The sequence below is a fragment of the Callorhinus ursinus genome, unplaced genomic scaffold (assembly GCF_003265705.2).
Source record: "Callorhinus ursinus isolate GAN/ISIS: 27379988/994484 unplaced genomic scaffold, GSC_fseal_2.0 scaffold13, whole genome shotgun sequence".
In the NCBI taxonomy this organism is placed as follows: domain Eukaryota; kingdom Metazoa; phylum Chordata; class Mammalia; order Carnivora; family Otariidae; genus Callorhinus; species Callorhinus ursinus.
The window spans coordinates 13,979,355-14,007,077 of NW_027397075.1; the positions used below are offsets into that span (position 1 = coordinate 13,979,355).

The 27,723-nt window shown below is 57.2% G+C and overlaps 2 protein-coding genes and 1 long non-coding RNA gene across 3 annotated transcripts in view; 1 reads left to right on the plus strand and 2 right to left on the minus strand.

Annotated features, from left to right (window-relative positions):
- Positions 1–1,925: 1,925 nt before the first annotated feature.
- On the minus strand, positions 1,926–19,233 carry CCNF (cyclin F). Its single transcript, XM_025877141.2, has 17 exons — positions 19,161–19,233; positions 18,271–18,425; positions 17,151–17,257; positions 16,065–16,132; positions 14,613–14,866; positions 14,220–14,273; positions 13,282–13,386; positions 12,886–12,963; positions 11,146–11,297; positions 8,444–8,608; positions 6,512–6,635; positions 6,070–6,250; positions 5,640–5,727; positions 4,930–5,029; positions 4,723–4,850; positions 3,880–4,049; positions 1,926–3,225 (listed from the first exon to the last, which is right to left on the minus strand). Exons 1-17 carry the CDS (start codon positions 19,174–19,176, stop codon positions 2,747–2,749), a joined length of 2,424 nt encoding a protein of 807 aa, XP_025732926.1. The 5' UTR covers positions 19,177–19,233; the 3' UTR covers positions 1,926–2,746.
- Positions 19,234–19,582: 349 nt separating this feature from the next.
- Positions 19,583–21,959, plus strand: LOC141373988 (uncharacterized). The gene is made up of 3 exons (XR_012380481.1): positions 19,583–19,922; positions 20,556–20,705; positions 21,690–21,959. It is a non-coding gene; the product is annotated as an uncharacterized lncRNA (long non-coding RNA).
- A 122-nt stretch (positions 21,960–22,081) lies between these two features.
- LOC112828197 (ATP-binding cassette sub-family A member 17-like) overlaps positions 22,082–27,723 on the minus strand; it is a 72,863-nt gene continuing 67,221 nt past the window's right edge. Inside the window, 5 exon segments of the mRNA XM_025877105.2 lie at positions 22,082–22,444; positions 22,952–23,025; positions 23,168–23,358; positions 23,624–23,794; positions 24,810–24,997. Coding sequence (XP_025732890.1) covers positions 22,082–22,444; positions 22,952–23,025; positions 23,168–23,358; positions 23,624–23,794; positions 24,810–24,997 — 987 coding nt within the window.

The window sequence follows — 27,723 nt, forward strand, 5'->3', positions numbered from 1 at the left end:
TAGGAGACCGCCCCCTTCCGGCCGGGCTACCCAATCCCGAGCCCAGGGCTCAGGGCCCGCCCCCGGCACCGCCCCCGGCACCGCCCCCGGCGCGCCGGCTCCCGCGTCCCCGCCCTCAGCGCCCGGGCCCCGCCTCGGCGCTCGGGCTGCCACGTCTCCGCCCCTGCGGCGCCCGCCGCGACTCCCGCTCGGAGCTGGGCCCCGGGGTCTCAGAGGGTCCTCTGGTGGTGCACGGACATCTGGTTTGGACGACTGGGTAGATGGAGGCACCTGTGATTGCTTACGGTTGAGTTTGTCTTTGTCCTATTGAAGGCGCCCTAAAGCAGGGTCGAGGTGCTCTGCGGATCCCAGGCCACCTAGCGCGGGGCAAGGTACTTGACGGGGCCCAGTACGTATTTCAATATAGAGGTGAGGAGGACACGTGTGTTGGGGGCACAGCTAGGGAGGAGGGAGCGTTCGCTTGTGGACATCCTGGTGAGGTGACAACATTCGGGGGTGGCATCAGGTAGGCACCTGAGCAGAGGCACATCAAAGTCCAGAAAACCTGGGATGGTGGCCTGAGAACAATGGGCTGGGGCCAGATGGTCCAAGGTGGGGCAGGAGTATAGACGGGGACTGGTGAAGGATGGGTGATGGAAGGGGAGCTGGAGCCCAGAGAGGTGGAGGGACAGTAGAGCCAGGTGTCACAGAAGCAACCTGAGGCTGTTCCAGGAGGGTCTCCACAGATTGGAGGATGGGGCCTTCAGTGACTCAGACAGCTGGGGGACAGGTGCTAGCTGGGAGGAGTGATGAAGGCAGGAGGGCCCCATGTAATTGGAGTTAATAAGTAGGACTGTGAACCTGCAGGAGCTGAGAAATCTCAGCAGGAGCTGCACGGATGACATGCTGGGGGTGGGGGAGGTTACTTCAAGATGGAGAGGTGTCCATTTCATAGCTGCTGGGGGGGGGAGCTGGGGGCCCCATGCTGCTTGGGGCTGTTCCAGGGTGGGAGCTTAGGGTGGGCCCGTCCACGGGCAGTGGCCCGTTCTCATCTGGAGAGAGGAAGGGAGGGAGAGGCTCCGATCAGCGCAGGCAGGTGGCATTAGGTCCCCACTGGAGTGGTCTCCTACAGGTGCAGGCGGGGAGAAGGCAGAGAGCTGGGTCCATCCAGAGTTGAGCTTTTGACAATGGGCCACAGACAAGGAGGTGGGCAGTTCAGATATGCACATCACTCAGCTGCCACTACCCTCATCACATTTAATCCCCACAATACCCCTATGAGGTAGGTACTATGGCCCCATCTTACAGATGAGGATACTGAGGCTCACACATGCCCAGGGGCACAGTTGACAGGAAACATCTGCAATCTCAACCGTGCCCCACTGGGGTGGTCAGAATTCTCTTAGAGTAGCAGGAACACAGCTCCCACAGCAACACCCACACACACCCATACCCACGCTCGCACACACACAAGCACCCAGAAGAGCTACCGCGGAGTATCTCTTCCTTCCACAGAGCTCGGGTTCAAGAGCATTTGGGGGATGGCTCCTGGCCCAGTGGTTCTTTCTGACGTTCCGAGAAGCAGCAGAAGCTATCTGTTCAGGGCATGTGTCTCAGTGGTCCACCCAACCGGGGGGTGGTTGGGGTCAGTCTAGAGCAGATCCCGCCGGTGTTTTGGCTGCTGTACCCAGGAGGTGGCAGGTGTGGGGAAGCCTCTGGAACCCACAGCAGACCCACCCTCACCCAACAGGTGGGGACAGGTCCTCTGAGTCTCACTCTTCTGCACTGTGGTCACCTCAGATGTTACAAATGACAATTTTTTTCCATCTAAACTCTCTGGGAAGAGTGTCAGGATAGCATTGAGGGATCTGAATCAGATGTTCCTTTTTCCTTTAGTTGAGCCTAAATAAAATTAAGAATCTCTCTCTTTTAAATTTAATGCCTTCTATCTTTAATTTTTTTTTATTTCCATCTTAGAAGAACAAAGGATGGAAATAGGAAAAGAAATGGCCCAGAAATTCAGTGCAAAGAGAGGTGTTCATGTGGACACCACCTGCTGGGGACAAAGACCAATCACTCTGGAGGAAGGGACAGATTTCTGAGGGAGCGGAGAGTGTGGTGGGCAGGGAGCTGAGGGCCAAGAAAGCAATTAGGGCCCCCCACCTGGCGGTCCCATGCAGTCCACAGCAGTGTGCAGGGGCATGGCTCCCTCAGCAGGGGACCTGCCACCCAGTGAGGACGGGAGCGGCGGGGGCCTGGGGCAGGTGCAGGTGCGGAGATATGAGGACGGTGGGGCGCTCAGAGCTGTCAGCTCCCCCAGGAACCCAAAACCAGAGAGATGCTGGGAGGGGAGCTGGGCCAGGCCACCCGGCCACACGCGTTCTCAACTGTGAAAGCTGTCGGCTCCTGGGATGGGGCTCAGTGGGGCTGGGGAGATCAGGACGTGGGCTCAAGCTCCCCAGAGAGAGCAGGACAGACACAAGAGGGGACAGAGAAACGGGCTTCACAGGGTGTGGCATAACTGCTTTGAGGCTAAGCTTCCCAAAGGGAAGAATCTGAGTTTTTGTTCTGATTCAGACATTCTGACGGCTCGCATGGGACTACCCTGGAGAAAGAAACTTAGCGTCCCGTGTTCTCTCCGTTCCCTGTGAGAGAGCCACTGGGGTCCACATGGCGTCCATCTCCAGTGCCCCCACGGCTCCCTAGTGCAGCGGCAGCCCTCCCTTAGCCAATGTTCCCTGCGGCAAGCACGGGCACACTCGCAGCCTCAGCAAGCCTGGCTCAGGTCCCTCTCCTCCTCCTCCCCTTCCTCCTTGCTGTGGGTCGATAGGTTTTTCCTCTTCACCTGGGGCACGCTGCTCTCCGGAGGGCTTGGAGAGCGACACTGTAAACACGACTTCTTGGCATGGTGGTGGCAAGGCTGTGTGTTTGAGTCGCTGCCTGGGGACAGCACTGAGGTAGATTGGGGAGGGCCCCCTGAGATGCCGTCCACTGAGTTTGTGGGACTTGTGCTGCTGATGGAGGAGTACCCTGAGGTCACACTGTCCCTGCCTGGCTCCCTTGTGCTGCAGAGCCGAGGCTCAGGCCCTGGCGTTGGAGGCGTCTGGGGGCCTGGTACCCAGGTGCGCGGGTCCTGGCGTCCCCTGTCCTCCGGGCAGGCCTCCTCATCACTCGATTCCTGGCAGCAGTGCTGTTCGGGGCTCAGATAGACCACGGTGACATCAAGGATGCCGCTGGGGGCCGTCACTGTGGGAAGACATGAGGAGAGAGATGCGGCCACTGCCCGAGCAACAGGGTGCCCCGCTGCCCAGTCAGGACCCCCAGTGGCCCAGGGTCCAGCTCTTCGCCAGGACAGGCGTGGCTCTCACTGGACTGTCCCCTGTACTGCTCTCCTTTGGGTAAGAAATTGAGGGTGGCACTCAGTGTGATTTGGGGGAGCGACTACAAACTAGTTACCAATAATTCACTTAATCCCCAAGTGGACACAAAGCAAGCAATTGGAAAGTTGACAGAAACTGCTTCAACTGGGCTTCCTTTGTGTTTAGCTGCTCGAGAACACAGGGGCAGAGCCTCCGACAGGCAGCTCTGGAGGGGTGCACAAGGAACAGAGCCCAAAAGGGCAGTGGGTGGCACATCTCACACAATGTTCGAGAAAGAACTCCTTGTGAATTGCAGACAAGGTCTCTTCTGCTTCCCTGCCCCGGTGAAGCCCTCCCACAGTCCTGGCTGGGGCCGGACACAGGTCTTTTCTCCCTGCCAGGGGCTGGGAGAATGCCCACCCTGGCTCCCGACCCCACTCTGGTGTTCTAGGGGCTCTGCTGTCTCACGCTTGCCTGGGTGTGGACGCCCCTCCCCGCCCCCGAGGGGGCATCTGGGTGGCCTTTGGGCCGTGGCACTCACCGTCACCGTCCTTCTCACCCTCGCTTTCCTGGTCACCCTCGTAGCCAGAGCAGTAGTCCAGGCTCCAGTCCAGAAAGCTGCCCAGCAGCATCTCCTCCTGGCTGGACAGCTCCGCGGTGGGCGTGGTGACGAAGCTGCCCCTGTCCTCCTGGAGGCTGTTCTCCCGCTTCCTGCAGGGTGGGAGGGCCAGGAGCCCGGTCGTGGCTGGTCCTCCTACCCAGCCTGGTCCCCTCTGCACTTGCCCGCCCTGGCCTGCTGTGCTGGGTGCGGGGACGACACAGCTACCCAGCTGCCTGCCCTCAGGAAGCTCGCAGCAAAGCTCCTAGAGGCAGGGCCGGTGGCACAGTGAGGGGCTGCGCATCTGGACTTGGCGGGTGGGTAAGGTGGGAAGGGCAAGTTATTCCAGGTGGTCGAGCCAGGACACTGAGACGGGGGACATGCGTGGGATAGACTCGGGAGACGAGGGGGAGACGGGACAGCCCGGGAAGTGCAGAGGGACAGGGGCGGGAGTGACAGCAACACAGTGGAACAGGGTGGCCCGCAAGTGCTTGTGCTGGGCTCAGCCTGTGCTTGAGACCACCTTTGCCCCAAGGGGCCAGGTTAAAGCAAGAGAGACAGCTGCACTGGAGACAGAGAACAGGGTGGCCGACAGTGGAGATTGGGCCCAGGAACCAAGGCCTAGATCCAACCCCAGCTTCAGTTTTCGTGGGACCTGCTGCTTCTCCCTGCTACGTCTTAGAAGCCCTCTGTGTAAAAGGGGGTAACAGAGCCCTTCAGACAGCCGTGGGGGTCCCCAGCGAACCAGGCCCAGCACGCACGGTTTCAGACATGGGGCTCACTCACCGCTTGGTCCGCCTTCCTGAAGGAGAGGTGAGGAAGGCGTGGATGTCCCCTGTGCTGAGGAATGACGTGGGCTCCGGGCTGTTCTGCTTCACTCCCAGAGCTGCGCACAACTGGCCGTAGCTCAGTACCTGAGAGGAGACCTGGTCAGGGGGAGGGACGGGGCCGGGAGGGGCCGGCGGCGGGGGGGGGCGGCGGGGGCACGGGCACCTCTTCCTGGCTGATCTCTTCGTAGCGCTTGTCCTCAAACCGCTGCTTCACGGCGGTCAGAGACACTTGCCGGTAGTCCTTGGGGGCGTCATCGTGGAAGCTGCAAACAGGGACAGTGGGGTCACATGCAGGGCTCCAGGGCAGGTGGCATCGGCACCCCAGCCCAGGGGACTCTGGGGCTCAAGTCAGAGGCTGAGGTTCCGATGTGTTCTGAGTCCCGGAAGTGCCTGAGGACAGGCAGAAGGCCAGAGTCCCCCAGACCCGCACGCAGGGCAAGAGAGTGCAGAGCGTGGCCCGGCCGAGGGGGCAGCGGCTGGGCTTTGGCACGGGCACATGTCGGGAGCGGGCACCAGAGTGAGCGGATGAGGAGCAGGGCCACGGCAGGAAGCAATCGCAGCTGGCCATCTCCAGAGCGAGGGAACAGGTGGTCCCAAGCCACACTGGCCACTGCTCAGGCAGCCAGCTTCAATGTTTCTATTACCATCCGCCGCCTGCAGGGTGAGCTCTGGGTTGGGAGGAGCTGCTGTATGCGCATCAAATGTCAAAACTGTGCCAAACAGGCAACGTGACCTGGCGTTTTTCCAGGTCGACTCTGAGAACGCAGTGCCCTGCGGGGCAGGTCTGTGTGAGGGTTGACAGCGAGCTCCCCGTGGGACACAAGGACGCAGCCTCTGTGGCAGCTGGGTGGGGGCTCACTTCTACAGACTCACCACTTCTGATGAAGGCTCAGGACACAGGGTATGAGGTCTTCACAGGAGAACCCAGTCAGGTCCCACAACCGCGTGGTCCAGGGCTGTGCTGGGGAGGAAAGCAGGGGTGCTGGGGCGGTGCTGACACCCCCCCCCCGCATCCCACGGCCCCCATAGTTCTGCTGTGCAGTTTCCTAGAGCTTGGGGTGACAAACGCCCCATGCTCGCTGTCAAGGTGCGGGAGATACTTAACGCTATAACCATCTCTTAACTTCGCCCCCACAGAATGGCTTTAGTCTGTCCTGGTGTCTCCTTGAGCGGAGACGCACATGCTCTTTTTTCTCCCCCACCCCCCCTCGCATCTGAGAGTCGTCTCCTGTGTCCTGACTTGGGGAGTCCCCAGTCCCCGGCTCGCCCTGCTGAGCAGCCGGTGGAAGGGCGGGCTCCTTACCCTGCCCGTGCGTCAGCCTTGCGAGCAGTAGGGCGGCTGCGGCCAGACGGGCTGGAGCATAGGCCGCCAGGCTGGTGTGCAGCAGGGAGAGCTCGCACAGGAAGCTGCACAGGTGCTGGGTTCTCGGCGCCACAGGGACCAGCGTCAGGAGGACGTCCTTGTAATCAACCACAGTGGGGACCTACATGGGGCAGGGAGGTGACGTGGGGTCCTGGCACGCAGAGGGCTCACCCACCCACTCAGCGGGGAGGCTGGCCCTGCCCATGTTCACACCGGCACCAGGGTGTTGCAGTGACCAGCTGCAGCTCCAGCCTCGTGCCCTCTGGGTCCAGGAAGACTTTCCAGAGCAGGAAAGCTCACCACCATGCAGGAGCCCGATTCCTCCTGTCCCCTCCCATGGCTTCAGCTCTGATGTGAAAGTAAACAGCAAATAGCCACTTACCCGAATCTTCCCTTCCAGGGCAGAGATGATCTCTCCCATCATCCGCACCAGGTCCTCATACTTGTACGTGTTGTCTGTGAGCCATACAGCCTCGCGGATTGTCAGGATCTCTTTGCTGATGAACCTAGAATGTCAAGCAGGGGCCTGAGCAAGGAGTCTGCTCTCCCCAGAGGCAGCAATTGCTTCAGCCCCATTGATGGGGCGGGGGGGGAGGTCAAAGAGTGGACTGAGCTGCCTGCAGCCCCCGAGAGGAACAGATGAGCTCGGGTGACCCTGTCTGAAGGGTCTGCCAAGGAAGTGGGACTGGTGCTGGCCGTGGGAGTGGCCAGCTCCAGGCACGCAGAGGTGTCTGCAAAAGGCACCCACAATCGACGTGACTGGTCGATCCTCTTAATGACCTGAGGATTAAACCAGCTTCTACAGAGCACATGTAAACAAGAGCTTAAATCTGGGAGGTGGGTGAGCCAGCAGAAGGAGGGCTGGAGGTTGTTTGAAGGTAGGTGCTCAGCACGGGTCTGGCCATCTGTTCTCGACTCTCCGGTGGCCCCAACTAGCAGGGAACACGCTGGTTCAGTAGCCTGCTGGCAAGGGAGCAGAACCAAGCCGTGGCTACTCTGTCCTGGGGACGCTGTAGCTGCCCCGTTTGCTATGGGCTTGACCGAGAGAGAAGATGGGAGATGTGGGGAGTACAGGTGCAGAGGGCATGAGGCGGGAGTGGGCCCAGTGGGGCCGGGTGTTGGAGCTCCCGGGCAGAGGGCCATGGCAGGCACTGCTCTGAGCAGAGGTGGGGCATCTCTGCCTCTAGGATCTTTATAAAGCATCTCACTGCTAGCCAGTTGGTGGTCCAGTAATTTGGTTTCTGATTACAAGGGTGTGGTTACGCTGCTCGGGCATGAGGAAGTGGGGCCCGTCTGTTCTGCCACCTCTACTGAGAAGGTCTGAATGCAGGGTCCCATGAGCATGCCTGAGGGGCTGGGCGGCAGGTGGCTGCCTTGCCTGCAGCCCCAAGCCCACGCTGGTCCCCTACAGACCACACATACCAGTTCCCAGCACGACCACATGACCGAGCTCACAGCATTGGACACGGTTGCCTCAGGGGTCACCAGGGGTGGCAGAGAGTAAGACAGGAGCTGGGGCTTTCTGTGACCTCATGACATAGAAAAACCACCCCAACAACATAAGCCTGGACCCCCTGCCTCAGGGCTACACACAAAGGAAGTCCGAGTGTCTGAGTGCACCCTGCTGTGCATGGCGAGCCCGTCCCTCACGCCCCAAGGCTCTCGGACAAGGATGGCAAGTCTGCAGGGGGAAGGGCAGACCACACGGGCATGTCTGCCTTAGGAAGACAAGAACACTCAAGATGTTTCCAAGGCAAAACTGGGACAGACAAGTATTGATAAAAGACAGTAGATTTAGGTAAAACGTAAGCTGGTTCTGCACGAAAAGTGAGAGTTGCCAAGGGTGCAGGCAGCTGTACGAGGAGGCACCCGGTGTTTGCAGTGGGACTGGGGTGTTCTGGGAGCTGGCTGGGGGCATGAGACCCTCTAACTGCAGGTCTCTGATGACACAGGCTAGAGAGCTCGACTGCTGAGAAGGGGTCTTTCCGTGACCTCGGAAGGAGGACGCGGGGGGGCAGGTCGCCACATCACCCTCAGGGGCCAGGGGAGGAGGGGCCCAGCCTAAACCCGCCTGAGCAAGGCCATGTTCTGGGGTCCCCGCAGGCCGGAATGAGCGGCCACCCACGCACCAAGGGTCAGTCCCTCATCTGAGGAGAACTACTCTGCTTGCGCTCTCCCTGAAGTTCAGACCCACATCTGATGAGGTGGGACACTGAAGGCTCCTTTCATCGACAAGCCAGGCCGGGAGGCTGGGCAGGCCCAGCATGCTGAGGGTCATCTCGCAGATCCTGCCCGGGGTGGGTGGGGAGCTTACCGAGTGCAGATGACCATGCAGGCAATGCCCAGCAGCTGAAGCCTGTACCGGGGCACCAGCCTCCTCCGCAGGTACCGGTCCACGCACTCCACGGTCAAGTGAAGGCACAGGCTCGTGAAGTCCTTCATAGTGGCGACTTCTACCAGCCAGTCAATCAAGATGTACCTGCAGGAAGAGCACCACCCCTGAAAATGAGGGTGAGCGTCCCATTCCCGCCTGGCCCGTCCGTCCACAGGGAGTGAGCTGGTTATCTGCAGCATCGTCGATTTACCCAGGAACTTGTCCCAGCCAGAGGTGCCAGGTCCAAGGGGGCTGGGAAGGCCCCAAGGCTGCTGAGTTCCTAGGAGGAAGCTGGGCTCACACACCTGTGTCCCCTGCCTTCTTCCACACAGACAGCCAGGTACTGGATGAGCCCAGACACAGGTAAGGGGCAAGGTGGGGCCACCCTGGAGGGCTGAGGATAGATCACAGGGCCCAGGACAGGAGAACAGTCACATGAAGCTGGCAAGACCTGTGGCCCTCCTGCAAACCTATATCCTCCTCGTGGAGCGGCTCCATCCATGGGGTCATTTATCTCGACCCTCTGCAATGGGGCAGAGAGCCGGAATGGAGCTAAAGGAGGGTGCCCTGAGCCCAGCACCGGACTTCTCAGCACCCAGCAGCCCTGGCGGGGCTGACAGACATGCGGTCCCTCCTCGAGGGGGCTCAACCTGGGACCAGGGACACAGACCTCACACGAGAGTGCTGGGTGCCACAGCAAGGGTGCCCGAATATGGTCAACAGTTCTCTGAACAAAGGAGAGGAGAGACCAGAAGCAAGAGGGAGAAGAAACAAAGCTGCTGGGGTCTGGGCAGGTATTCCAGGTACCGGGTGGAAGCATCTGTCACAGGTGGAGGGAAGGAGGGAGATGGGAATGGGGGTGAGACAGACAGCCTGTGCTTCCTCCCAGAGCTGGAAGACTGCGTGAGTGCCGCCAGGTGTTGGAGGTTTTATTTTAATATTTTTTTAAAGATTTTATTTATTTATTTGATTAAGAGAGAATGAGAGACAGAGAGCACGAGAGGGAAGAGGGTCAGAGGGAGAAGCAGACTCCCCGCCGAACAGGGAGCCCGATGCGGGACTCGATCCCGGGAGTCCAGGATCATGACCTGAGCCGAAGGCAGCTGCCCAACCAACTGAGCCACCCAGGTGTTGGAGGTTTTAAACCATCCAACACTGGGAACAGAGGATGCTCCCCCACCCAGACTGGGCTCACAGCATTGGACTTCTAAAAATCAACCAACCAGGGCGCTTGGGGGGGATCAGTTGGTTACACGTCTGACTCTTGATTTCGGCTCAGGTCATGATCCCAGGGTTCTGGGATCGAGTCCTGTGGGTTCCCTGCTCCACAGGGAACCTGCTTCTTCCTCTGCCTCTGCCCCTCACTTTGCTCGCATGCACACACACGCTCTAATAAATAAAATCTTTAAAACAAAAAACAAACCAACAGAATTGTATACTTTAAAATGGCTAAATCCTAAGCCAACACAATGTCACATATCAAATATACCTCAGTTTAAAAAAAAAAGGCATCTGTTTTGCTTCATATAGAGGAAAAGGAAAAGCAGCTCAACTCAAAGGCTGTCATGATGTTAATATTTCAACAAAATTCTGTTTTTGAAAAGGAGAAAGTGTCCCCCCAAACAACAGCGACAGTCCCCCAAAAAGGGTCACCCAAGAGGGGCACAAGGTGCTTTCAGGATACACCTTCTCAGAGGAGGAGGAGCAGTGGGGAGAGAAGGGGCTGCAGCCGGCGGCACTGGCCCAGGGTTCCATAGCACAACAGCTTGCTGACATGGGATGTGGGAGCAGAGGACAGTGCGTCCCTGCACCGGGTGCGAGATCAAGCCTCTCCAGGGAAGCCATGATCCTGTTATACACAGATGTCTACTGAGCACATTCCTGCCCCTTCAAAACCCAAAGCATGTTTTTAATTAATTTTTTAGAGAGAAAGTGGGGAAGGACTGAGGGAGAGGGAGAGAGAGAGAATCTTAAGCAACCTCCATGCCCAGCCCAGAGCCCGACACGGAACTCGAGCTCAGTGCCCTGAGATCATGACCTGAGCCGAAATCAAGAGTCGGACACTCAGCTGACTGAGCCACCCAGGTGCCCTTCCGAAGCATATTTGAAATCTCGTGGAAGCTTAAAGAATCATTTATGTTTTCTACATTAATTTCTAACATGTCCTGTGACCGAGTGAAAACCCTAGGGGCAGGGAACGCAGGGCGGGAGGCCACCCCAGAGGGCTCTGCTCCCCGCTCTGGGCAGGCGCGATGGCTGCGGACCCTCGTTTGCCACACCGAAGCTCACAAGAGGAGGCGTCAAGAAGAGGTGGTGTTTTGGCTACTGAAACTGGCAATACAAATCCCATCATTTTAGAAAGATGCTTAAATGGTGTAACACGTTCTGAGGGTTAAAAAGGAAAATGAGCACGGACACTCATGGGGGATATCTTCTCTTCAAAGCCCTGGAGAACAGGGGCATCCCCAGTTTTGGAAAACACGCGCACGAAGGGGGGTTCCAGCGGCGCTGCTAGCCCTGGCGCCCTGTGACGGTGGCTTGGGTGGAACGGGCCCGACAGCCCCCTTCCCAAGCCCGGAGCCCGGCTGCCGCTCTGCCTCCGCCCACTGTCCTGCGCAGATTCTTGCTGTCGCGGTCCTCACCTCATCGTGTCGCTGAGGCCCTTCTGCACAGAGAAGACCTGCTGCTTGCTGACGGCACGGGAGGTCTGAAAGAGGGGGCGCACCACCCCGGCCGAGGCTGTCGCACCGAGTCCGAGCTGGCTTCCATGCGCACAGGCTTTGGCTAAAGACAGCTGTGGGACAGACACACACGTGAGCGCGAAGCCGTAGGCTGCCAGGGGAGAAGACGTGTGGGCACACAGCGGGCGCGTACACCTTCTCCGCCTTCTGGAAGCAGCACGGCTCAGGTTCTAACTACTCATTCTGAAATAAACACTGGGTCATGCGGTAAGGAACTTCAAGAGGGTCAAAATGTGCATTATGGAGTCAGCGAAGCAAAGGGGCCAAAACTGGCTGGAGGTTCAGATGACCTGGCTTTAAAACCTGGGTCTATGTGAACACCACAGGCAAACTGGGGGAAGTGCTGTGTGCCTCAGTTTCCCTTTCCATGAGGGCCCAACAGCACCTGCCTAGGTAGCCGGGTGTGTGGGTTGACAGAGCTGTGTCTGCCACTTGGCATGGGCCCCCTGGCACCTCTAGACCCTCTGATGGTAACTAGCAACCATTTCTAGATATTTCCTTCTAGATGTTTCTATGCATTCCTGATCATAGCACAGATACATTTTACCTTCTCTCAGCTCACCTAACAATAACATGGTTCCTTAAGATATGAAACGCCTGTAAGCGTGTTTTACCTGTTCTTCCCTCCAGAGTTAGATTTGTTTTATTACTGGAACATCTCGGTGTAGCCATTTCGGGACTGGTACCTGTCTGCATACGTGGTCAACCCGCAGGGGCGACTGTGCCTAGTATTTTCTGAAAGGGCTGCACAGATTTTCATACCAGCTAAGTGAATGTTTTGTCACATCTTTGCCAGCAAAAACTGCTCTCATGAAAAATGTGTACTCTCAGAAGTTATTAGCGATCCACTCAACACGTACAGAAAAAAGACATACGTACACACGATCTTGTTTAGCTGTGTGCCCCGTTAACTAGCGCTGAGGGGGGACGCTGCCCTGGGCTTTGACCAGTTTTTTCTATTTCCCCTCTTCCGGGAGCACATGAGGACCCTGTGAATGTTTATTGGAACGTTGCTATTCTTACAATCAGTTAGAGCTTCTGAGAGAACCGCGCTGTCCGCTATTCTCGCTGCTGCAAATCTGCTGACTGCCTGGGACATAAACGTCGCCATGTTCTGGGACACGTCAGGCTGGGCTGCCTACCGCTCTGTGATTTCTTCCCTCACTTTTAGGGCAGAGGACTCTAAAACACCCCCCTGGCGGGGCGACAAGAGTGTTTCTACCTGCTCGGCAAAGGGGGACTGTCTTTGATTTGTCCTAAACAACGGTTCTTTACAGCTGCAATGGGAGAGCATCTGGAGAACGCCATCTGCAAATCCCTCATGTCCTGGTTCTAACCCTGGGCGACCCGGTGAGTGGGTGAAATGATGGGAACAGGGCAGCGTTGCACACCCCCATCTGCTCCGAGCTACCAGGCAACCTCAGGGAGCGACATAAGCACTAACAGCAGACCTAGCACGGCCGCACCCGAGAACAGAGAGGCTGGAGGGCTGGCGGGGCAGGGGCTTGGAGGCGCCGGGGTGAAGCGTAGAGGTGAAGGGCACACCCCCAGCTACACTCCTGTCAGCCCTGGCGTCAGCCCTGGGCCAGTCTTACTGCCCAGGAGAGGAGCGGGAAGGAGAAAGGCCGGCTCCTGCCTCACCTGTGCTTCCCAGCAGCCTTTGGCCGCGAAGTCCCTGAGTTTCCGGAAGCTGTGGAGGCATCGCCCAGGATCTGACATCTGTCAATGGGAGAGTGTCACCATGCTATTTATACAGTTGTGTCTCTGGAGAAACTCAGAACCAACCCTTCAATTCCTAAATGTTCCTCCCAACACCCCTAGAGGGTCCACAGCTTGGTCTCCTTCCCAGCCCCTTATCCCCCAAATGGCGGTGGTTGCTGGGGCAGCTATGGGAGCAGCTGCTGGCCGGCGGCTCCTGGTGCTCGGGGAGCTGCCCAAGGGCCCCCAGTGCGGACAGAACCTTGCCTGAGGGCCCATTTGGAGACCGCACCTTTGGCCGACACAAATCCTCCTCTCCCCAGCCCCCGGGCCACTCACGTCCGTCCTCCTGTCACGTTCCCAGAGGAGGTATGAGCTGGCCAGACAACCCTGATGAGCAGACTCTTCAAACAGGTCCCGGGCTTGCTGCTTCTGCTCTTCATCCTGCAACAAAACCCGGCACAGAGGCCTCCTTGACCGCGCTCCCCGCAGCGGAGCGCCAACCCTCACCCGTGGCCTCCTCCGCCATGCTCCCCGCAGAGCGCCGGCCTCTACGGGCCACCATGGTCTCTCCACAGACCTCTCAGTAAGCATATTCAGGGATCTCTCTTTTAATAAAATGAGTTTAGTAAACTAGGAGTGAAACCACTTCTGCTAAGATACGTGCTTTGACAACCGCTGGGAGGGTGAGCTTCTGAGCTCTGCCCTCACAGGCCCCCTTCGTCCCAGAGGAGGTTTGTGTTTTGCTTGGCCCATGGCCCCTAGCTGGGCTCTGAGCTGCTCGCCGGAGGGTCAGCCCTCCACACTGGCCCTCCCAGATGGTGACGTGGAGGTTTTCTCAAGGCTCCTCCCTGGCCTCGCTCACGTGAGCTGTGTCCCTCCCCGCAGCTGCACCTGTCATTAGAAGCCACACCTTCCCTAAGTTTGCTGCAGGGTGGGCTCCTTAATCATGAGCTTGGCAAAGCTTCTTTAGCATAGGGAGGTCTGTGGGAAGAGCGGGAGAGGCTGCCTGGAGCCAGGTCATGAAACCAGCCCATGGCCCGGCGAGCACTCGGATGCTCTGGGGGCTCCACACTGCTTCTCACAGGTGGGCCTTGCCTGGGCCTTATACCCCACACGGCCCCTCCTGCTGCTTCCCGCTTACTTCCTGGTCCCTGGTGTTTGTAGCTGCCAGGAAGGCAAGCAGCACAGAAACACGAAGCCCCTGCACACCACGTCTGCTGGCTCAGGGGGGCCAGGGCCACACCACCTAGCACAGGGGGGGACAGACGACTCACCTCGAAGAGACTGAGCACTCTCCCCAAGCAGTGCAGTATGGACGCTCTGTGAGTCTGAACAAGAGAAGGACAAAGTGTGATCATGAGTGGAAAGAGAACTTCCAGGGGGGCACATCCTTCCTTGTCCACCTGTTCTCGTGGCCCCTGCCTGGCCCACATCCCACCCCAAGGGCCACCCCCCCGATTCCAGGCTTCGAGGAGCCTGAGTCCTGTGTTTCCAGCTGTCAACGCATTTGCAGCCCAGCCCCCCATGGGACTCCCTGGGAGCCCCAGCTGTGAGGCCTCCTCTCCTGCTGGCTCATCTCCAGATGCCCCCACACCAACATTCTCGATTTTCTGCACCTCCACTGTCATCAGGCACCTGGCCTTACATGGTCCAGGGTCTCTACTCACCCTATGGGGCTCAGACCGTCCAGCACGCCGGCCCCACGTGTGTCCCTCGCCAGGACCCGCTCCCTGCAGCTGGCACTCGGCCCTGAGGCTCTCATGAACCACAGCTTTGCAGCAGCTTCCAGACACCGACCACGGAGGGCGGATGAAGAGCCAGATGAAGGGCGTGGCACCCACATTCAGTCGCTCAGCGAGACTGAAGAAGTGAGAAGCCTTCAGGCCGTTCACTTCTGCACGTGCTTCATCAGACACAGACACTGCGGACACGGACAGAATGTTACTCGGGATGTCTCCGAAAGATAGGTGCACAGAGTTCTCCGTGGGCTTTCTTCAAAGGCTACAATCTTACGCCTGCCGCAGCGCAACATTGCTGGTATTTAAAGAGAGCAGAACCCTCCAAGACGGGGGCTCCTCCCTTTCTTCCCTACCTTGTGAATCATGTGTCCCTGACAGTAGCCTAGGTTCTGAAGGTCTGGGAAGGTGTCCCCGTGGAGGTAGCACACACACCCTCCCTCCTGCTGGGAGCTACAGCCCAAACCCTTGCTAGTGGGTACTATTTCCTTTTGGGCTAATGTTCCAAACCTGGACCGGTGGTAATGGCTACACCACTCTGTGAAGATACTACGAACTGCTGGCTTGTGCACTTTAGATGGGTGAGTTGGATGGTACGTGAATCCTGTCTGGGAACCGCTGTCTGAAGGGGGACCGCACGAGGTGCAGGACCACCCACCGTCTCTATGGGTCTCAACAATCCCAACCAGCTATGAGCAGGGGCTTTCCCAGCAAGATGCCAGATCTTTCAGAAGCAGAAGCATAGCAGCTATCCCCAGTCTTTATGCATTTTGGGGGCTGGGACTGGACACCCTGCAGGTTGGTTCTGTGTGCTAAGCAAAGGGGCAGGCACTGGAGAGGAGAAGGCCACATGGGTTCTCTCAAGGAGCACCTGTTCCTTGGGGGGTGAAGGCGTTCAGGCACAGGCCAGCTTTGACCTACTTGTACCTGCCTCCCACTGGAGCCGTGGCTACTGTGTTATTAACACCCCATAGAATTAGGCACCCTTTGATTGCTGCCCCAGAGTTCCAGGGAGGAACTATGGCCAAGGATGGAGAGGGGCCAGCACCTACATGGGCTGTGGCATTCATTGGATGGAGTGGGGCGCTGCTGGTGGAGGAGCCCTGTTTGTCTGAGTAGCCCCCCCATTCTGAGTCTCTGCTGGTGGAATTAAAGCATTCGTCAAAACAAGGTTTGTTAAAATAATTAAAGCGTACGGACCCAAAGATCACCAGTGGGTCCCATAGCAGGGCCCCTGTGGGTACACACTGCTGAGGGGAGAGGCCCACGGCTGGACCCGGCAAGAATAAGGGCTGAACGGCTCCCATGGAGAAGGGCTCATGCCTGTTCTACTAGGTCAGCACCGAGCAGGGCGAGGCCAGCCCCAGCCCCGTGAGGACTTACGGCCTTCATTGTAGAGGTAGGCTATACCCAGCTTCACGGCAGCTTCAAAATTTCCCTTTTCAGCAGCCCTAGACCATTAAAAACACACAGTGTCACCTGTGTTGTCCCATGAAGGTTCTGTCCCGCCACACCACCTGAAGCTAGAACTCTTGTTTCTTAACTGAGGATTTTTCAGGCAACGCAAATACCACTCATCCAATGACACATGACAACATGGATGAACCTTAAAGACGTGCCAAACAAAAGAACTCAGCCACAAAAGGCCACACGCTGTAAGATTCCCCTTATATGAAATGTCCACAGCAGGCAAATCCACGTACAAGTGGGCAGATCTGGAGCTGCCAGGGGCTGGGGGACTGCAGGGAAAATAGGGAGTGAGCACTGACGTCAACCCCTATTCACTCTGGCTTTGCCCGTGGGGTAATGAGGATGTTCTCAAGGGAGTGGTGATGGTTGCACAACTGCGTGAATCTACGAAAAACCACTGAGTTGCACACCTTAAACAGAGGCATCGTATGGTATGTGGCTTAGGTCTCAGGTGGCCTGTCTGGAGCCACCGGCACACGTGGATGATAGATAGGTCTAGTCACCAGCACGCTGGGGCCCCCAGGCCGAGGGGCTCACACCTCCTCTGACCCCCCCCCCTGCGTCCCAATCCCAGCAGGAGGACAGCATCAACCAGGGAGTGAAACGCAACACTTTTGACCAAAAAAAAAAAAAAAAAAATTTCACAGGAGTGAAATCACACACTTTTGACCAAAAAAATAAAGAGGGCTGAGTAAAATTTCCACAGGCAGGTGACCTGCGTTTGAGTCACGCAGAATGGTCCCAGCCCATGAGACCCTTCGAAGCATGACAGTGACTAATGAGTCCGGCTGGGCTGGTGGCATGGATGGCCAATGACTGTGCTTCATGTGACTCCACAGGTGACGCTGACAGCCCTCAGTCACTCCCTGGGGGGTGAGACGTGGGCGAGGGCAACCACAAGAGGAAAAACACGCCCAGGTCAGGCGTTGGGGACACAGGCTGGCATAACAGGGAGGCCCAGAGATGGGAGAAAATGGAGCTGTTGTCAGGTGCAGATACCTTTCAAAGAGCTTCAGGTTCCTTGGAGAAGGCCACAGCTCCTGGAAGCTGGCACATGCCCACACGCTGGCATGGTTGTCCACCAGGTACTTCAGGTGGGAGTGCACCTGCAGAACAACGGAAGCGGGGGGGGGTGCATTATCAAGGGACCTCCCAGAAGCCCCACACCTGGAGCCCTTGAACATGGGACATAGACGGATGGAGGGCCTCCTGTCTCCCAACCCACGCCAGGGGGAAAGGCCCCCTGTGTATCAAAGTAATAGCTGCTTTGAGAGAGGGAAGAAACAAGTTTCTCGGAGGCTCTAAAGGTGGGGACAGTGGTGCCAGAAGGCAAAATAAGCATCCACCTTGAGAAAGAGGGGGTGACACCCCTGTAAGGGTGTATACCCTATAATGATCGGGGAAACGGACTCTAACAGGAGCAAGTAGAACAGAATTTTATCTTGTGCTCCTCTACCTAGGTCCTTGCTAGTGGGAAAACGGCTGGAGTCTGGAGGTCAACAGAGGCTCTAGAAAAAGACCAATAAACTCAATATCATCCTGGTCAGAGGCAGGAGTGCCCCAGCTGGGAGCCCTGAGCACAGGTGAGTATTTCAAGGGCTAAAGTTCCCATTGCCATTGAAAACTCAGCACCCATGGATATTACGACCACAATGGAGGCGGCTCTGGGAGTCAGAGAAACAAGTTCCTGTTGGAGTTTTCCCACCAATTTGCTGTATGCCCTTGAGTAAGTCACTCTGAACGAAGGTGCAGTTGAATATCTGCAAACTAACTCCCAGGGTCCCTTTTAGGGCTCGACATTACATGCAATCTGTCCTCGAGAATGTGTTTTTGTTTTCCCTAATATACTATCTTGTTTCTTAAGAGGTGAGAATTTCACTGCCACAACAGGGTACTTTCTCTGTCAGACATCGCAACAGACTCAAAACATACCGCACTATGTTTCAGCTTTGATCGCAACAACCTCAAACATCTAGTAACAACATCATCCTTGTAGCCTCTGCCCTCTTTCATAGCCAAAATTTTATTCTCACATTTAAGAACACGAAACAGTGATGGGAAAACCAACAAGTTAGGTCAACAAGCTACAGGGCCGACGCACTTTCATCTGGCAACTTACAGCTCGGACAGCCAGGATGTCCCCGACAGAAAGCCATTTCAGGATATGAAAGAGCACATCTTCAGGGAGGCTCAAGATGGTTAGGTTTCGGGGTCTCCTCCTTATTCTTCGCTTTGTAGGGTAACAGAAACACTTGGCACACCGACAGTGGATCACTGAAAAAGAACAGCAGAATGGTCTCGGTGATGTTAGGAAAGAAGCTGGGCTGACGTGCAAAGTTGTATCTGAAGACGACGGAACAGTCACTGTGCCTTCCCCACAGAAGGAACCGGCCGCATTTCTAGTCCCACACAAAGATTAAATAAAGGGAGTAGTGGTCCGGGAATTCCGGCAGACACCATCATTCATTCAAAGATCCAGTAAATACTTACGGCGAATAGCAGGTGATCATGGAACTTGGCTACTGGGGCAAGAGCGGCGAACGCGGATGACGGTTCTGCCCTCGGACCCCTGCCCATCTCCGCTCCTACTCGCACCAGAACGACTCAGCAGGAGCCCCTCGCGCCGCTCACTTGGCTTCCTCCCCGCTCGTCCCCGCCGCCCGCCCGCAGGACCCCCTCCGCAGGCCTTCCTACCCTGCCCGGCTCCTTACAGGAGTCGCCTACCACCAATTAACGGGCCGCGCGGGGCAACCGAGGCCCACAGAGTACCTGGATGTGACCGCCACACTGTGCTCGTCCCCTCGCTCTAGGCCGGACGCGGTACTCGCCGCCCGCGACAGGTGCCGGGCCCCGCGCGGGGCGTTCACGCCAAGCCCACCCGCACCCGCGGCGCCACCGGGCATTTAAACCGCGCGCCGGGCGGGCGCCGCCGGGACGCCCCGCACGCGGGGCCGAAGAGCCCGGGCCGCCCAGCTCGGTGTTCACCCGCCGCCCGCGCCCCGCACTCACCACCGCCGCTCCCCATCGCCGCCGCCGACTCCGCCGCCCGCGCCCCCGACCGCCGTCAGCCCCACGCGCCCCGCGCAGGCGCAAATCCGCCCCACCGCCCGCCTGAGTTTTCAAATGCGCCCGGCCCTCCCATTGGCCGGCTGGGGGGGGCGCGAGCCGCCCGGCCGCCCGGCCCCGGCCCCGGTCCCGCCCTCCCGCCCGCGCCGGGAGCTCGCGATTGGCCACGCCAGGACGCGAATTCGAACGCCGGCCGTTGATTGGTGGAGTCCGAGCGGTTGCCCCGCCCCCCGGCCGGGGCGGGAGGGGTCCCCGGGGGAGCGCGGCGTCTGCCGGGTTGGTGGGGGCGTCTGTGTGTGCGCTTGGGCCCCGCTGTTCCGGCGGCGCGGGTCCCGGCGAGCGGCGTCCGCGGAGGCCTTTGCGCACCCACCGCGCCCCTGGCCCTCACCCCGAGGCCGCGCGCCCAGCCTCCCGCCCGCGCGTCAGGCGAGGACACCGCTGCTCGGGCGGCCGAGCCACGGGGGGCGTGGACCGGAACGCAGCCCCTTCAGGGACTCGGCCGGCGCCTTCTTCCCGCGAATCGTGTCTCAGGCGTCCCGCGGGCAGGACGTCGCCCCTGTGTGTCCCCGCTGTATCCTCACTGCCCCGCCAGGAGCCTACTTCACTGGCTGCCCCCAGCCACCCCAAGCACGGTGTCCGTCAGGGACTGGGCAGTGCCCTCCGGCCCGTCTTTCACGGGAGAAGCGCTGGACGGAGGAGGACACGGTAGTTTTCCCGGAGACGCTCTCCTCACCCCTGCGCGCCCCCAGTCAGCCCTCCCTTCCCCTCCGGCCTGGTCCTCAGGGTCGTCGGTCCCTTCTGGGCAGCCGGGCGCACACGCGAGAGCCACACTGCCATTCTGCAGCAGGAAACAGAAGTACACGGACGGCCACACACGGGGCGTGAGAGGCCCCTTGTTAAAGAGGCCAGGGACCAGGCCCTGGGCTTGGGGTTGAAGGAGGGGCCGAGGTGGGGCGCACAGGAAACAGAGTGGATGGAGCCCAGCGGGCTTGGGGCTGCTCCCCAGGTGGCCCATGTTCCACCCAGAAGCACGAGGAGGAACCCAGGGTGGACTCTGCAGTTTCTCCTCCTTCCTCACACCTTTGGTTACTGTTCTCCGCTTTGTTACTGTGTTGTCCTCCTCCTCCCGTGCACTGTGACTTTGTTGCTGATCTCCCCCAGGGCACAAGTGTGCCATTCCAGCCTGGACTCCAGTAGCACCTTTGTCACCACACCCACTCCCCTGGGGAGCCCAAAATAGCATGTTGCTCTCTTAAGTCCCTCAGCTGTCCTCTCCCCGGTTCTTTGTGTCCTCATCGTTTTTCCTTTATTCGCAGGTAAAGTATTCTTATTTTTCAGAAAACCAGTGTTCTTCTCTTGGCCATGCTGTGGGCCCTTGCCTGCATCCATCGCCCTGGCAGGAAGAGCCCTGGGGGCCCCGTAGGGTAACAAGCCACTCCCAGAGGGTGAGAAGAGCCCATTTCCCACTGGACACACCCACGCAGGAGGGTGAGAACTCACTGGAAAATTCGAGACTGTCGGGTCGGGGAAGTTCCCAGCTGGAGGAAGATGGCAGTTGAAGACATGGGGTGGGGGGTGAATGAGAAAGATTCAAGGACAGCAGGGCACAGAGGCGGGAGTGAGGGAGAAAGGCTGTGGGAAGGACTCTGAAATGCCACAGAGCAGGCACAGGGAGAGAGGATGGAGAGACCCGCCGTGTGGCAGCCAAGGGTGGAGCAGTGCTGTAATTTTGGGTGAGGGGTGATGGCAGGTAGGATGTTTGGTCAGGGTCAGGAGACACCAACTTTCCTGGAGCTTGGCTGGGAAAAGAGGGAGAGAACTACCTGCAAAGGAGGAGCAGAGGGGGCTTTTTAGAAGGGACTGGCGTGAGCACGCTGGAGCAAGGCTCTGACAGGGCATGCGCCAGAGGAGGGTGCTTGTGACAAAGGTGAGCAGCCACATCCATCTGTGCACAGAGGCTGGCCCGTGCTGTGGCCTGGAGCACACAGCCCTGCCCTCTGTAGTTCTCATGCCTGAGCTGCATCAGAAGTACTTGTTAATGTGGGGTCCTTACAACACAGATTGCTGGGTCTCACCCCAAATATTTCCAGTTCAGGAGGTCTGGGGTGGGGCCCAAGAATCTGAATTTCTAGCATGTTTCTGGATGAAATTTCTAGCATGTTTCTGGCTGCTGCTTAGGAACCCCACTTTGAGAACCTCTACGTGAGTTGAATCTTGGCTCCACTCCCTGTTGACTGTGAAAGTTGATGAATGTCTCTTAAGTTTCAGGTTACTCATCTGAATAATACTTCATGGGTTGATGTACTGTCACATGCAGGCTCACTCCTAAGATTTGTAAGGACTGGGGTGGGGGCGGGGGGGGTGGGCAGAGAACAAATGGAGACTCACAAATCCAAATACTGAAATACTAAAACACTGAAAAATTGAGACTCAGGTTAGCAAACTCATCAATCTCTTTTCTCTTGCCTTCAGAAGGACAGTATCATGAGAACCATGGTCACCCCCAAGCCACTACACCTTGAGAGGACATGGCAGGTGTTTCTCTGAGGCTGCTTCCACAGCCAGGTCTCAATGAGGCCATGGAGCCACCCAGGCGGGACTCAAGGGGATCCTTTTCCACTGAAATGGAACTAGGTTCTCCACCAGGCCTCTAAGGTGAGAGGGCCCAATCTGGCAGAGAGCCACCCAGTCTCTGAACTGAGTTCACTGGGTCTACAGGCTGCCTTTGTACTCCTTGCAGCCTATGGCAGGTTTTGCACTCTTTATTACAGCAAGTAAATGTCTGAGGGAAGTGGTGAGGGAGGCTGGGAGGGAGGAGGAGAGCCAGCTGGAGAGGGAGGCCAGGACGCAAGTGGAGAGGGAGGCTAGGAGGGAAGAGGAGAGGGAAACTGGGAGGAAAGTAGAGAGGGAGGTTGGGAGGGAGGTGGAGAGGGAGGCTGGGCAGGAGGCTGGGAGGGAAGAGGAGACGGAGACTGGGAGGAAAGTAGAGAGGGACGCTGGGAGGGAGGTGGAGAGAGAGGCTGGGAGAAAAGTGGAGAGGGAGGCTGGGAGGGAGGTGGAGAGGTTGATGAATAGTCTGCTGGCTCTGCTTGCCCTTGTTTGTGTTCCTCTTTGGTTGGGTGCACAGAGCAGGTAAAGTTCAGGAAAATGTCCTCCAGGGAGACTTGGTTGAGAGAGTAGTCGTCCAGCATGAACTTCATCTTGGCTTGCTCCAGAATGTCAAATACCTGTTGGGAAGGAGGAGGCCACTGTGGACAGGGGGCACAAGGGAGGGGAGAGGAGGCAGCAGAGAGTGGAAAGAGGGAGGGTCTTGGGTGTGATGAAGCCCCCAAAAGACCCATCTCTTTTTCAGTTGTGCCCAGAGCACCTCCCAAGAAGTCAGTCCTAGGGAAGTTAGCTGTCTGTGATCTCAGGGAAAGGCTCTGGCTGGGAATGGTGCCAGCAGGCAGAAGCCCCAGCTGGATCTCTGGCTTGCTGTGGGACCCTGGGCATGTGGTGTCCCCTCTCTGGACCGTCTTCCCTCTCTATGAAATGAGGGGGCAAGAGGAGCTGATCTCAGAGACCCCTTCCCATGCACACATCCTTATGTTTTATGAAATCCACGTGAATGTTGTCATGGGGTTGGCAGAGAGGAGATGCTTTTAATGCATCTTTCACGCAGAAAAGAAAACAAGTCACCCCAGAAAGCCGGTGACATCACAGGTTTGCTCCCTCTGATGGGCAGGTACACTCACCTTGGCCCAGCTGAGGTCATCCCTGGGCAGGTGGTAATGGACCATCCCTTGGTGCTCATTTTCCAGGATGCTGCCTGCATGAAGAAGACACCATGTCCCCATGAAGGCCAGGCTGGAGGGCCTGGGACCATGGAATCACGGCCCTCTTCCCAGGGGCCAGGGATGGGGGACTCGGCAGGGGTGAGGCACAGATGCCCTCTGTGCAGTGGCCCTCACCTGGGAAGGTCAGGTTCACAAACGCCTTGAACTCCTCCAGCGCCTCCTGCTGCCCGTCACTCTGGACCTTGGCCCGCAGGGAGTAGCCGCTGCCAAACTTGCTCTTGAGGTGCTGTGGGCTGCCCAGGCACTTGAACTGACCCTGCACCATGATGGCCAGCCGGGTGCACAAGGCCTCGCATTCCTCCATGCTGGGGAGAGGGGCAGAGGCCTGACACGGGGCTGGGGGATGCCGACGCCTGCCTTCCGTGTCAAAGGCTCAGGCAGAGGGGCCGGTGTCGACGGCCGGATAGCACTGTTCCTGATTCCCATGTTCAGAGGGTGGCCCACATGGCTAGCTGGCGACTTTCCTCACAGAGTCTGAGCTAGCTGCTGACAGGTCTTCTGTCCACCCGGCCCCACCCGGCCAGCCCTCGTCCTGGCTCTTCCACTGACCCCCCAAGACCCCGGCTCTACCTGTGGGAGGTGATGATGATGGCCTTGCCGGACTCTCGGGCCCGTGCCACAGTGTCCCAGAGCAGGTGCGGGGCCACGGGGTCCATGCCAGTGGATGGCTCATCCAGGGAGATGACCGAAGGCTCTCCAAGCAGGGCGATCCCTGTGCTCAGCTTCCGCTTGTTGCCACCACTGGGAGCAGGGGGGGAAAGGTTGGGGTGAAAGGCAATTAATAATCAGCAGTAGCCCAACCCCCCTACACACACACACACACACACACACACACACACACACACACGAAGGCTTTCTGTTCTCTGTTGAGGAAGTGTCCCACAGCCCGAGTGGGGCTGTAGTAATATGCCCACCACCCTCCTATGAGGTTGCATTGTGACTTGACTGTCCACTCAGTGTATAGATCATGGCTGTGGATAGAGGGGTCAGTCCAGGGTGGGAACGTGGTCTATGAGTCTTCTTTGAGGGTCTCTACGGTCTCTAGGGCTGTAAGGACAGAGAGCCATTTTAGCTAACTTTTCTTGAATGAACACATAGCATTTACAATGTGCGCGGGGCTGTTCTAAACTTTGCAAGTGTTAACTCATTTAATCTTGAAAGGATGCGAGGAAGTACAAAAACCTGCCTGAAACCAAAGCCAACAGGGAGGGAAGAGCCAAGGTCAGCAGTCACCTACCGCCTGGGCATCTCTGACTCCTTGGTCCTAGGAGTGGGATAGTGCCAGCATCCTCCAGGGGGAGCTGCACACACCCCCGAGGGAGTCCTGGGACTGGCCCTGCTGTGTAAGCTAACGAGACTGGCCCTTATCAGCAGCACAGAGGACAGAGGAAGACGCCCAGCCTCGCAGCCAGACATCAGCAGTTCAGATGCCCCAGACGCAGCGAGATAAGGTAACGCACTTGAAACACGAGCCTACCAAAAATCCGCCCTTTGCGACGCGCAGGACAATAACACCTGTGAGGCTACCTGCTTGTCCTTAGTCCCCTACCTGCCCGGGGCCTAGTGGAAGCAGTGCCTCTGGGCAGCACGGGCCACGGACCCGTTCGTCCACAGGAGGGGGCCACCTCCCACAAATCCACACAGTGACATATGGACTGCGCAGTGACCCCAAACCCAGAGCTGACGTTCGCCGCCTGCACTCCCTGCACTGAGGAGTGCCAGGGCACTTCTCATCAGTGAAGGTGGAAAGTCTCACCTGTAGGTCTTCACCAGCTTGTCCACGTACGCGTACATGAGTAAGCTGTCAAGAATCTGCTCCACGCAGGCGCTGATGTGGCTCTCAGGGATGCCCCGGATCCGGGCGTATACCACCAGCGTCTCCCGGCCTGTCATGTGGTTGAACAGGGTGTCAAACTGGGGGCAGTAGCCCACCCACTGCCGCACCTGGGGTTGGAAGGCAGTCCAAGAGGGAGGCACGTCAGAAGGCAAGCCGCCAGCTGCGTCCAGGCCTGCACCCCTGCCCTGGCATGGCCCCTGCCCAGGCTCCTGCTCTGCCTTGTGTGTTTGCCACGTGGACGGACGTGTGCCACGTGGGGGGAGGGGGGAGTGGGACGACAGTGGCGTTAGGGAGCCCGGATGCAGTGCTTGCCGCCGCTGTCTATGCGCAGACACGCAGGGCCCTTCCTTCCGCCTGCCTGGCATGAAACCTCAGTGCCCAGCAACTCCCTGCCCAACCGAGCCCACCCAACCGAGCCACCCAGGCACCCCTCAACATTATATCTTAAGGATTTTTCTTGGTCAAAAAATATAGGTCTACTCCGACTCAGTTTAACTGCTACTTAGTCGTTTGGGAAAGGCTTCTAGATTTTATTTAGCTGCTTATAAAACACCCAGGCACACGTGAGTTATTTTCAAGTTTTTGCCTTTATAAACTTGCAGTAAACTGCCCTAGTTTGTGCCCCTGATCAGGGGCTCTCCTGGAGTAGATGATGAAAGTGGTGGGACGCCATTCTTGAGAAATAATCAATGCTCTTCTTCCCATCCGTCTCCCCACTGAAGCGAAGGGCTGCTCTAGGTGCCCCTGGCAGGGGTGGGGTGCGCTGCTCTGATGGACGCAGACAGGAAAACCGCCTGGATGGAGTGAACGAGGGGGGAACGCACCCGGAACATCACACAGCGGAGGGTGGGGCTTCCCCCAAAGACACCTGCCACCAGGAGCAACGTGCCGGCAGGAAGAGCAGACTTGAACCAAGACGTGTCAAGCGTCTCACTATGAGATACGAAGATTTCTGGTAGGTCACCTTCATCGGGTGATTTTAACCTGATTTTATTCCTATTTCTAGTTCGCTGAAAATTGTTTTAGAGTCCTGAGCAGGATGGAGGGTTGCTTTTGTTTTTTTGCTTTTTTTTTATTTTTAAAGATTTTATTTGCGAAAAGGGGAGAGGAGGAGCAGAGGGAGAGGGAGAAGCGGGTTCCCCCCTGAGCCGAGAGCCCGACGTGGGGTTCTACCCAGGACCCTGAGATCACAACCTGAGCCGAAGGCAAATGCTTAATCAACCGAGCCATCCAGGCGTCCCAAGAAGGCACAGATCTTTGACCTTTATTTCAGTTTACCTCTGGTTTGGGTCTATACAGGTTTTCTATCTCTTGAAACAGTTTTGGGGTAGAAGGCTTGAAAACGTAATGTGATTTAAAGAAAATGAAGGAATGTGATGTTCTTGCACATGTGAGCCCACAGTACACTGGGGCTTGGCTGGGGCGGCCACAGAGCCCTGTTCAGCACTCGGTGGTGCCGTGGGCCTAGGACAACCCCTCAGTGGAACCACATAATTCTGGGGCGGTGAGCGGGGCTCATGGAAACATGTGTCACAGCCGTGGCTTAGAACACCAGTGCATCCGGCTAAGAATATATCTTAGATATATTAAGAATGCTTGAAAGGACTTGTCTATCTAAAGGGCGGTGAGCAGCAGGCTCACACGGCGGGGAGAGCAAGGAGTTTGCTGACGAGATGAATCCGTGCAAGATTCCCAGGAGGAAGTGGAGGGATGGAGGGGCAGGCTTAACTAGACTTAAAGCCCACATTTCTAATGGCAAGGTCACACTCTGCCAGGAGGTGATGTGCAGAAGGGTTGTGTGGAGACTGAAATCCGATTTCCTGGCAGATGTCACTTGATTTTAATTAACACAAAGAGATGTAACATTTCTAGTCACCTGAGTTTATGGAACACATTCGTTCTTCCTTCTGCATGAGCTTCAGGAAAGGTCTATGGGCTGGAGGGCTGGTGACAGTAAAACCGGGTTTGGGATCTGCCGAGGACCAGCCGCTGCCCTTTCTCTTCTCCCTTCCTTTCTTCGTTTGTTTCTTTGTTTCTCACCCCCCTCCTTTTAAAAAAGATTTTATTTATTTGAGAGCGAGAAAGAATGTGTGCGTGAGTCGGGAGAGGGAGAGAATCCCAAGCTGACTTGGTGCTGAGTGCAGAGCCTGACATGGGGCTTGATCCCTCAATGTTGAGATCATGACTGGAGCCAAAACCAAGAGTTGGACACTTAACTGAGCCACTCAGGTGCCCCTGTTCCTTGCCTTTTATAGCAGCTTTATTGAGACACACAATTCACATACCATGGAATTCACCCGTTCACCACATTCACCCATTGAATGTGTACAGTTGGGTGGTTTTTAGCATACTCAGAGGGGTGCGTTTATCATCACAATCAGGTTTAGAGCATTTCATCTCCCCCAAAGAAACCCCATATCCATTAGCACTCACTCCCCATTGCTTCTAATACCCTCAGCCCCTGGCAACCACTAATCTACCTACTGTCTATACATTTGCTTGGTCTGAATTTGACATAAGGCAAATCATATAATGGCCTTTTAAAAAAATTTGTTTTTAAAGATTTATTTATTTTAGAGAGAGAGAGCGGTAGAGCAAGAGCAAGTGGCAGGCAGAGGGAGAGAATCCCAAGCAGACTCCCCACGGAGCAGGGAGCCCAATGTGGGGCTCGATCCCAGGACCCTGAGATCATGACCTGAGCCAAAGGCAGATGCTTCACTGGCTGAGCCACCCAGGCATACCTTAAATAAATATTTTAAAAAATTTAAAAGAGGTGCATGGGTGACTCAGTTGAGCATCTGACTCTTGGTTTCCGCTCAGGTCGTCATCTCAG